Source organism: Gigantopelta aegis, chromosome 4 (assembly GCF_016097555.1).
Source record: "Gigantopelta aegis isolate Gae_Host chromosome 4, Gae_host_genome, whole genome shotgun sequence".
Lineage (NCBI taxonomy): Eukaryota > Metazoa > Mollusca > Gastropoda > Neomphalida > Peltospiridae > Gigantopelta > Gigantopelta aegis.
The window spans coordinates 56,953,932-56,965,927 of NC_054702.1; the positions used below are offsets into that span (position 1 = coordinate 56,953,932).

The 11,996-nt window shown below is 34.6% G+C and overlaps 1 protein-coding gene across 1 annotated transcript; it reads left to right on the forward strand.

Moving 5' to 3' along the window:
- Positions 1–1,868: 1,868 nt before the first annotated feature.
- LOC121370799 (citramalyl-CoA lyase, mitochondrial-like) lies at positions 1,869–11,772 on the forward strand. Its single transcript, XM_041496273.1, has 7 exons — positions 1,869–1,985; positions 4,370–4,702; positions 5,056–5,244; positions 6,496–6,688; positions 8,917–9,030; positions 10,063–10,241; positions 10,777–11,772. Exons 2-7 carry the CDS (start codon positions 4,382–4,384, stop codon positions 10,873–10,875), a joined length of 1,095 nt encoding a protein of 364 aa, XP_041352207.1. The 5' UTR covers positions 1,869–1,985; positions 4,370–4,381; the 3' UTR covers positions 10,876–11,772.
- The last annotated feature ends 224 nt before the right edge of the window (positions 11,773–11,996 follow it).

Genomic DNA, 11,996 nt, shown 5'->3' on the forward strand with positions numbered 1-11,996 from the left:
CACAAAATGCCATGATTTAAAACGAAAATGGTATTTACTAAAGTTCAAAAGTGTTTACAGTATATATGTAACATTTAAATAAATGTTTTTAAGCCATAAACATTTTAATTGTTTGGTTGTATGCAATAAAATAAAATAAAAATTCTATAATTCATACGTAAAAGAAATATATATGTCACATTTAAATGAATAATAATTATATGTAAATAAACCTCTTAAAAGACAAAGCTATTTAGATTTACAATTTTAGGATTTGTTTTTTATATATCATGTTTAGTAGAATTCTTTAATGAATGAATGAATGAATGTTTAATGAAACCCCAGCACGAAAAATACATCGGCTATTGGGTGTCAAACTATGGTAATGCAAATAAAGTGATGATCAACATCAATATAAAAATTCAAGGTTTAAACAAAAACAGTGTAAAGAACTGTGCCAAAAATACAAATATAAATATCACAGAATTTTACGGACACCGAATTTTACTCTAAACTTCAATTTGTGCTGTATTGGCCATTCTCAAAGAGAATGTTACACCCCTGCACCACGGTGAGGTTACAGCACGCGCAGGGGTAGAATTCTTTAATATTCAAATATTTGGCAGCGTTATGACTGCAAAAATTGCTCAGTACACAAGCAATAAAAAGCAGCGGCATATAAAATCGTAAAGAAAATTAACACATATTTGAATTTGATTTAAATAAAATTAATAATTAGCCTAATTACGGCATCAGTAATTAAGCAAGTTTTGAAAGTCGAACAAGTTACTTGTATATCAAATTGATCATGTATAAATTTACTTTTGAATATGTGGACAAATGTGTAAAATGTGTGTAACATTTTCAATATTATTTATATATTTAACAAGAAATAACTAATTTTAATTGAAATATCATTTTAAAGCCATTGATGTTATATGGTTTGTCAGTGGTGTTCTTTGTTTATTAGTGAACAAAAGTAAGCTAATATTTAACAAATTCGTCTTTTCGGGGTGTCATTTAATTACTTTCTTTTAGTATTGCATGTTCTTGATCAGTGATGTTTGAAAACTTTCAGTTTGGATATCATCATATATAGAAATTGACAAATTGAAAATCAGTAACACCACTGACACAAAAGCTTGTAAGCCTAGCTATTGTTACCAAACAAATTTCATCTTTTTTAAAACATTGTGCCGTACGGCTCCAATATTTGTAGCGATGGGCAGACTGGCTTTTACCCGAATTAAACGCAATTGCCTGAATCTGAACAACAAGATTATTCATATTTGAATTACTAAAAAATAAAACCCCACTTAGGCCTATATAGGGTTGCAAACGAATCATTACGCATTTTTACATAGATTATTGTACAATTAATTTTGAGGGTAGAATGATGGAAATACATGATAAAAAGATTTCAGGTTAGCACATTTTGCCCGAATATCTCTATAATTTTTACTCCCGTTTCATGACATCTAGTTTTCAAACTTTTATGGGTGAGCACCACTAACCCCCCCCCCCCCCCCCCCCCGAACCTTTGCTTTGGCTTCAATCTTCGTCAGCCCACCCCCAGTGTTTACTTGCTTCCTCGGTGCCTGGTATATACGCTTAAAAACAACTAATAGAGCAAAGTAGCCTAAATTAAAAATAATGACCCTAAATTAGGCCTATTATTTATTTTAGTTTACTTTTTATTTTTATTTTATTTTGTTGTTGTTTGTATGAGTAGTCTCTGTAACAGCAGTGGGTTTCCTCATATTCTTTCTTCCTGTCTCGATAAAAAATATCGAAATAACCGAAGATTGAACATCAAAATTAAATAGTCAAGTACGTTGCTTAAAATGTCGTAGAAGAAATAATAAATATTCCTTTCCTTTACAGCACTAGGCCTGCAGTCTTGTTTACGCTGCGAACGTCCTTGACAAATACCAGTGCTTATTACCAGTCGATATTTCATTTTGGGTGTGTTTTTTATCGTCGTCTTGTGAAGTCGTTGTATTTAGGTAATTGATCACTTACAAAATTATATAGCAATGACAAGTGCCCGTACTTTGTTTATGAGTTAGGTGGCAACCGCTGGCAATATCAGAATAGAACATGCCTCAAATCATTCTCGGTTTTAAACTGACATGTTTAGCGTGTGTGCGTGGTCGTACTTAGTTCACCAAGATAAACCTCGCGTGCAAGCACAACAGCGAGCTTTCACGCGAGGTTTATCTTGGTGAACTAGGTCATACCCATCCAGTTATCTACGCTCCAAGCTTCTTTTCGAGGGTGGCATGTCTCCCCACTCCCTCCCCCCGTCCCCTAGGTTTCACTTGCCACACTACAGACAGACCAACTCCTGCACAATTCCATGAACAAGCGCGGGTATTTTCAGCCACATTAAACAAAAAAATTAAAATGGTTTTAATAATTAAACTTTAATTTAAAAATTAAAGGAGCATTTCCATCCTGTGGCTGTCTCCTCAAATTTGGGCAAAAAATATACAGATATTCATGTGTAAAATGTGCCAACCTGAGACCTTTTTACCATGTATTTCCATCATTCTGGGGCAGGACGTAGCCCAGTAGTACAGTGCTTGCTCGATGCGCGGTCGGTGTGAGATCCCCATCGGTGGGCCCATTGGGCTATTTCTCATTCCAGCCAGTGCACCACGACTTGTGTAACAAAGGCTGTGGTATGTGCTACCCTGTCTGTGGGATGGTGCATATAAAACTTAAAAGATCCCTTGCTGCTTATGAAACTTAAAAGATCCCTTGCTGCTTATCGAAAAGAGTAGCCCATGAAGTGGCGACAGTGGGTTTTCTCTCTCAGTATCTGTGTGGTCCTTAACCATATGGCTGACGCCATATAGCTGTGTTGAGTGTGTCATTAAGTAAAACATTTCCTTCCTTCCATCATTCTACCCTCAAAATTAGTTGAAATCCACGTAAAAATGCATAGTGATTCATTTGCAACCCAGTATTATACCTTTTTGTCAGTAACGCTAATATGAATAAATGTTGTTATCCAGATTCGTGCATTTCCATATAAATTCGGGCAAAAGCCAGCCTGGGCCCCTAAAACAAAATGGGAGCCTGTATGCCTAAGGCCGTCTCAAAGTTGCATAATGACTATAGACATTCTCAGGGGTGGGACATAGCCCAGTGGTGGTTTCAAGAATCAAACTACACCCCAGCACAAAGCATATTTTCTTTTTTCTCTATATATTTTTTTTCTAGAGAGTATGCATGACTCAAACTCACCAAAATCCATACATTTTTCTTGCCAGTCTGGAGCCCCACATAATTTCCTGCCTTCAAAGTCAATTTGTATTCATGTTTATATTCAATTTATACTCAATTAGCTAATATGAAATGAGCAGGGTGGGCCCTGAAGTAAGGAAATGAGGATATTCCAGGGGGAATCATGAATGTTTTAGACTTTCAGTATCTATATATATATATCTCTAATAATTCAGTGAAAGCAAAAGTGTAAGTTAGGATAACAAGCTGGTTTCTATAACTTACACTGTTTTATACTAAATCTAAAGATTGTATGCCAGTGGCAAGGCACCTTTAAAAAATCCAGGACCCCCCTCCCATTGTAAAGTGGCATCCCATGTACATATATATGTGCAGAAATGCCAGCGTCGTGGTTAGGCCATCGGTCTACAGGCTGGTAGGTACTGGGTTCGGATCCCAGTCGAGGCATGGGATTTTTAAATCCAGATACCGCCTCCAAACCCTGAGTGAGTGCTCTACAAGGCTCAATGGGTAGGTGTAAACCATTTGCACCGACCAGTGATCCATAACTGGTTCAACAAAGGCCATAGTTTGTGCTATCCTACCTGTGGGAAGCGCAAATAAAAGATCCCTTGCTGCTAATCGGAAAGAGTAGCCCATGTAGTGGCAACAGCGGGTTTCCTCTCAAAACTCTGTGTGGTCCTTAACCATATGTCTGACGCTATATAACTGTAAATAAAATGTGTTGAGTGCGTCGTTAAATAAAACATTTCTTTCTTTTTTGTATGCAGAAATGTGTTGGAGTTTTTAGACTGCATCTTGATCAAATCACTGTAGTTATATTTGTTCAACTACCACATGCGAAATTGCGATCAGAAAAATGCCTTTAATGGATAAAATTCATGTAGGATGAGCGAGCTCACTAATTGATGAAATATTGCTTGCAAAGTGTTTGTACAGGACCATAGGTAAGTGAACATAGGGAGCATAGTAATCCAGTCTGGTCAACTAGTGTTATTTAAGTTTTACAAGTCCCAAGCAATGTCTTCTGAGGCAGTGGGTTCAGTCTTGATTTCTATATCCCAGATTATAAGTATACTTCATTGCAACTGTATATAATTTTTATACATGTATAATAATTTGTGTTTTCTTCTTATAGATATCAAGTTCAATGATTTCTCTAAGAAGCATTTGCCAGGCATGGTTCAAACCTTTTTTAATATCAGGTATAAAACCAAAAGGAAAACCAGTTCACGGTTCTATCTGTTCCTTGCAATTTCACCATAACCACAGACCAATGCATTCTTCTCAGTGTGCAAGACAGTTAGCTACCAACTCTACAGAGGAGTCCTTGTTAAAGAGAAAGTATGTGCCAAGACGTACCTTGATGTACATTCCAGGACATGATGAGAAAAAGCTGCGGAAAATACCAAATTTAGGCGTGGACTGTGCTGTACTTGAATGTGAAGATGGAGTAGCCTTAACTAAAAAAGTAGGTTCGACCAGTGTTTTTCTGAATTAAAGTTAAGCATGAATTAACTAACTTCTGCAAAAAGCAGCTTTTAGATATATATTCCAAATTCAAGTTATTTGTACCTGGCCAACTGGTAGAGAAAAGGTTATATCCTAGTAATCTGCCATATACATGTAGGGTTGGTTATGTGTGTTTTTCCAGCATTAGTGTGATAATATACAGTGTATATATTCAGTGGAAAAAATAGCACCAAATGTACAGTAAGAGTTACATTATGACTTTTGACATTGATTGTCCAACAAACCAAAAGACTTAATGATGACTTTGACCAATATTCATATGTTTATATGTATTACATTAATGTATTTTAGGCAGAAGCACGTGAAAATATCCGTAAAATTCTTGACGAACTTGATTTTGGAACAACAGACTGTGCCGTGCGTGTCAACAGTATGGATAGTGGTCTCACCGAGGAGGACCTTCAGGTCATCTTCCAGGCGGACAAACTTCCTCAAACCGTTCTTCTACCAAAGGTTGACACAGTAGATGACATAATCGAGGTACATACATTGTACATATGTGTACCTGTACCTCTACTGGTATTCTATTACAGGGGTGGATTATGATGGGGGGTTTCCAAGTTGCACGGAACACACACACACCCCGGCTAAAAAAAACTCAACCCCACCACGACGATCTAAATTGATGTCTGATGTAAAATTTATAATTTCAAAATTATAAATATTTACATGTACATATCGTTTCGGAACCCCCCCCCCCCCCCCCCCCCCCCTTACCTAAAGCATTATCAGCCCCTGTATTACATCCTCAAAGACATCCTCAAATCATTCTTCAGGGAATATTTCGTTCAGTATCGCGTTGCAATTCACTACACAAGTTTTAGAGATCTCTACACACCTTTTAAACAGTAGTTGCTAATCAATTTTCAATTGACTAGAAAGATCTCTAATCAAGATTTTGAAAACAAAATGTTCTCTGATCTTGTACTTGAGTGATACACTGGATGATATAGTGAAAGTAAATTAATGTATGTTACTCCGGATGGACAGGGGCAGATTATGCTTTTGGTAAGGGGGGTTTCCGAAACAATATGTAAATGTTTATAATTTGAAATTATAAATTTTACGTGGACATCAGTTTAGATCTAAGAGGTGGGTTTGTTTTGTTTTTAGGCGAGGTGGGTTTTCATGCAACTGAGAAACCCCCCATAATCTGCCCCTGATGGACATTCACAAATTGTTTTTGTTCTCAAGAATGAGACAGTACATCAGTGTTTCTTAGTCTGGTCTTTCTGCACCTGGCACTTTGAAATTAGCATCAAAGGTTTAACTTCAAAGGACACCAAAAGAAAGTTTGTATAGTAATATTAATAATAATATTAATACTAATTAAAATTTATTTTAAAAAAAATTCCTGACTTTGTCATTGTCATGCTAGGGATCTGCTGTAACATCAGGTCAGGTGTCAGGTGAGAAACAAAATAGTAAATTATATGCCTAAAGAGTAAAAATTTAGTGCATGACTGATCTATTTTAGTTGAAATATCCATTGCTCAAACCCCTGTTCTTTATTATATCTGAATTTTATGAAGCGTTAGTTGAATGATGGCATGTTTGCTGTAACTGATGATTTAACATGGTGGCCTTCATTATTTGCTTCAGCCAGGCATCTTGAAAATGTCCTTATAATTGCTTGTTAAAAGTTATATACTATACCGTACTAGTTTGTCTGAAAGCATTGTTTACACCAAGAAGGATTGTATCTTAACTCAATTTTGCTTTTCTTTTTAGTTTACAACTATGTTTAAGAATGTGACAAAGGACAAAAATGGCTACTGTCCATATTTGATCGTCTATATAGAAACTGCAATTGGACTTCTAAATATGAGAAACATTTTACAACAAGCAAAAGATTTCTCTGCATATGGAATATATCAGTTGGATGGTGTTGTCTTTGGCTCTGATGACTTATGTGCAGATATAGGTAATAAAGTATTTTATCATATAATATCTTACATTTTCATTGCAATCAAAGTATGTGATATTTTTCAGATCACATATTTTAAGAATTTGATAACTTTGCAAATTATATGTAAATTAGTCGAGGTCTCGGCACTAGGTTTATTGACGTTTAAGCAAATGTACTAGTCATCAAATAAAAACATTTCAATGGCAATTTGACACTGAAAGCTGTCCAGTGTTCAGAAAACAAAAAAACGTTAGCCATAACTTTATTTTGATGTAAGGACATCCAAAATGACGTCATTCGAGTTTGACGTCATTTCCATTCAAAAATACACCACGCCACATATTCTTACGTCATTTGAATATCTAGTAATGGTGGACTGGAATTAAAGTTGCATGTACAGTTTACAAAAACATGTTGTATTAAGCTTGAGCTTATATGATAAAGAGATTATTACCTCGTGTATTTCGGTATCGTCAATATCATATATTAGGAATAAAAATAATGTATTATGTTCGCCAGAGGCTCGCATAATACAATTTTTATTCCTAATAGATGATATTGACGATACCAAAATATACGAGGGTAATAACCTCTATATACAATGTTATGTGCTATTATTAATTACATAAAATATACTTGTTACTAATACTATTAGGGCGAGACATATACTAGTGGTAAAATGCTCGTCTTATGTGCAGTCGGCCTAGGATTGATCCCCATTGATGGGCACATTGGGCTATTTCTTGTTCCATCCAGTGCACCACAACTGGTACATCCACGGCCATGGTATGTGCTATCCTGTATGGAATGATGCATGTAAAAGATTGGTTGCTGCTAATGGAAACATGTAGCAGATTTCCTCTCAAAGACTATATGTTGGATTTACAAAATGTTTGACTTCCAATAGCCTATGATTAATAAATCAGTGTCCTCTAGTGGTGTCGTTACACAAAGCAAACTTTATTTAAGTCTATATGTCAAAATTACCATATGATTGACATCCAGTAGTCAACAAGTAATAAATTGATGTGTTAAACAAAACAAACTTTTAACTTTTTCTAATACTCTTTTAAGCATTACATATACATGTCTATAATGTACTTGATTAAACTATGGTTTCCCTAGAAGGCTGTTCTGACTATAGTGATGTTTCAATTCATTGAGTTGTTGAGCTTTTCTTCATTGACCCATTTAACTATGTAATTGAATTTTAATTTATTGAGTACACATTTCATGATAGAGATCAGGTCAGATTTACCTGCCTTCCATTTGGTGATAATGCTGTGTTCATTAGAAGTCATGAATATAGTATTTCCTAATTCACATTTTGTGAAGAGTGTTCGTTTGGCGAAATAACCCATGAACACAATTTGTGAACTGGGGTAGGATTTTCTGTCTGATTCTCAATCTTCACAACTCGTGTGAAAATGGCGGAACAAACACAAATAATTCATGCAATTATGAGTTGGGTGTGTGAGATTGGACTGACAGTGCAGATTGTCCCTAAATCACTTGAACGCTTTCCACTTACCAGTAGTGATGTCGTATTCACAATTTGGAACTTATGAATTCACGATATTCACGATCATCAAATGAACGTAGCATAATATTTGAATCCGATTCATGTCAGGATTTGTGCAGTCATTAAACATCCAAACACTTGTGCTAAAGGTTTCCTCTGAAAATGAGTTTGGATTCAGTGGATTTTTTTTTTTGTGGATTGCTTTCATAAGAATTCATATGGATTCTCACCACATGAAAATAAGCAGATGTTTAACCCTGAATATTACAGTTTACCTTTTCTGAAATATTGGTAATGATAACATTGTTTATGTAAACATTATACTATTAATTAATATTTACATCAGGAAGTAAAACTGTTAAAACTATTAAATTTTTAAATTGTGTTGGCAACACAATCTTGTATCTTTATTCCTTTATTTTGATTTATTATTTACCAGTTTTAATATTTAAAAAAAACCTAAACTCTCAAAAGTGTATGGTATAAAGTAACAAATAGATTTAAGTTCCACAAAATACAATTTACATTTTGTTCATATTTAAAACCATGTACTGTCATTAACTAGAAATAATTTATATATAATTCCAGTTAAGAACAATTCAGGGAAATATTCTCATAATTCCAAATGGAGACCACAATTTACTGTATCTACAGTATATTAAACATTTTTAATTTTGGGTAGTTTGAAGTTACTTTTATTTGTTTTTTAATTTGAAATAAGGTGCATCAAGATCTACAGCTGGTACAGAACTGATGTATGCACGACAACAAGTATTGCTGACTGCAAAAGCATTCAGATTACAGGCCATTGATATGGTTCACATTGACATTAAAGGTAGGTGTAATAAAATAGTAAATTTAAGCATATTTGTGTTAAATAATGGTTTTAATAACAATTTGTTATTAATTTTATGATGAATTATCTAATGGTGACAATTAGCCAATAAATCTAGTAAACTATTGGCCTCTCCATTTGGAAATTTAGCAGAACAGCTCTCTTGATAATAAGCCCATTGGGCTATTTCTCGCTCCAGCCAGTGCACCACAACTGGTATATCAAAGGCTGTGATATGTGTTATCCTGTCTGTGGGATGGTGCATATAAAAGATCCCTTGCTGCTAATCGAAAAGAGTAGCCCATAAAGTGGCAACAGTGGGTTTCCTCCCTCAATATCTCTGTGGTCCTTAACCATATTATTCAGCGCTATATAACTGAAAATAAAATGTGTTGAGTGTGTCGTTAAGTACAACCTTTCCTTCCTTCCTTCTCTTGATAATAATTACAGGCAAGAAATTTCAAATAACAAGAGCAGTTTCACACATTTAAAAAATAAGTATTTTAACAACATATACTAAAGCAAAAACCAAAAAAACAAATGCAGAAACACTCATAATTTTCTATCTTAGGGCAAGTACAGAGATCAAACTTAAGACTTTCTTACCTATGGCAATGTTGAAAGGTTTTTGCCAGAGGCAAAGTGCTCACCCATGGCAATGTTGAGCCTGCCTACGTCAATTTTAAACCAATAACTTTTGCAACATCTAAACAACTGTTTTTTTAAAAAACAAAACCTATTTCTGGCAGTAAATTGTATCCAGCAGCAAAAGACATCGGTGACATCCGTAACCTACAGCAATGCAAATGGCAATTGCTGTCGGTGTCGCTTTTTAATTTGAGTCGTGAATATGAAGTACATGTAACTGTGAGCAGCTGCTTGTCTCACATGGAGAGACCGGAAACTATATATTTGTCAACTGTTATAATACTTTTCTGGTGTTAATAAAATAGAAAGAAAAAAAGATAGTAAAGATGTCTTAACATATAGGCTTCGTTGTTTTTCAACCAACATTCCTGTCCTTTCATTCAGATTTAGATGGCTTGTTGCTGCAGTCGGAGGAAGGAGCCCGGTTTGGATTCACAGGAAAACAAATTATTCATCCTAATCAGATAGCCATAGTGAGGGATGCTTTTACACCAAGTAAAAGTAAAATAGATTGGGCAATTGAGCTCATACAAGCTTTTGAAAAACACCAGGAGTCAGGGGAGGTATGTGTTATCCTCGCTGTAGAATGGTGCATATAAAAGATCCCTTGCTGCTAATTGAAAAGAGTAGCCCATGAAGTGGCGACAGCGGGTTTCCTCTTTCAATATCTGTGTGGTCCTTGACTATATGTATGGCGCTATATAACCATAAATAAAATGTATTGAGTGCATCGTCAAATAAAACATTTCCTTTAAAAAAAAATTGTAATTTCTAACAAACTTTATATAGACGATTACTATTTCACTAAGGCCACATTTTTATACCACACTAAAGGCTCAAATTTGGAGTAGGACTGCATGCAGTTTGTATGTTAAAAGTTTAAACTATACTTGTGAGCCCATGCCAAACTCGTGTAAATGTATAAACATTTATTATATCATTTATAAAATTGCAGTTTCCCAAACATATCTGGCCAACTTAGTCACAAGTTGGTTTAAAAGAGCACAAATGTGTAGTACAAATTATATAATGCTTCTGTTGTTCTCATGGATACTTGGTTAAATGTTAAACTGTCACTGTGTTTTCTTTCCTTTCCAGGGTGCCTTCACGTTTCATGGAAATATGATTGATATGCCATTGTTACTTCAAGCTAAAAATATTGTTCAAATGTCTGAAAGGACTGAACAGGCTGTGTGACACCAATTACTGCTGATGTGTTATTAATTCCGAGATTTTTAGTGCCAAAAAGTGTGCTGCAACAGAATGTGATGCAAATATACCTTAAATATTTTTTATTAAGTGTGATATAGAAGTGAACATAAATTCTGGTGTCATTATAGTATGGTTAAGAACTTGCTACAAAGTGAACATAAAGGTAGTTACACTGAGTGAGATTATGAATCTCTGTTATGACATTATTTGTGGTAATCTAAACTGTTCAGGACTTTGATGTGGTTTGGATGAAAGAATGAACACTTTAAGGTATTTTTGTTGAGAATATTGACAGCACAAGCTGGATGGTTTTCAAAAGCTGTTACGAGACGTTTATATATGCACAGATGTTATTTGAAAGGTGAACAAATGGACCACCATTTGAATTAAATTCAATTGTGAATATTATAGTTTGTGTTAGTTGTGGAAATTTTCTATAAATATACATATGTTGGTTCTGAAAACATTGGTAGATAGTTTTATGGTGCTAAAGTTTGTTTAACTATTTAAAAAAAAAATTGAAATGTGGAAATAGTGACAAGTAACCAAAGGATGTGCTTTAGCAGGGCTTGAAACTGCCTGTGGCCAGGTTGCAAAATGCATAATGGCATTAGTCGCCCAAATAATATTATTTGGGCGATCTTCTTTAGAGCTATAACATATGAGCCACTGTTAATATTTGTATTGCATATATTTATTCCACATTAAAATCTTGCTCATGGTTTGCCAACATCCATTATTTTTGGGCCACCATATTTTTTGGCAAGTTTCGAGCCCTTTTAGGAAGTTGCATTTGCATCTAAAGTTGTTGCATTTGGCTTGAAAAAATTACTGTACTAAGATGTGTATTAAAAAAATATATTAAAAAAAAAAAAAAATGTGCACTTGATCTTGGTGTGCTGATGCCTGTCACTTCTGTTAAAAATAAAATTTCTCTGATTATATTTAGGCTGCAAATTAATCCACCGTTATTTAGTGTAAAACTCAGAAGGTTGAAGTTTAGGGTGACACTGGCATTTAGTTTTCATTCACACAGTAAATTTAATGTCTGATTTATGTGGTCTTAATGGATTGCACAAAATAAAATTATTAACCAAAAATAATTT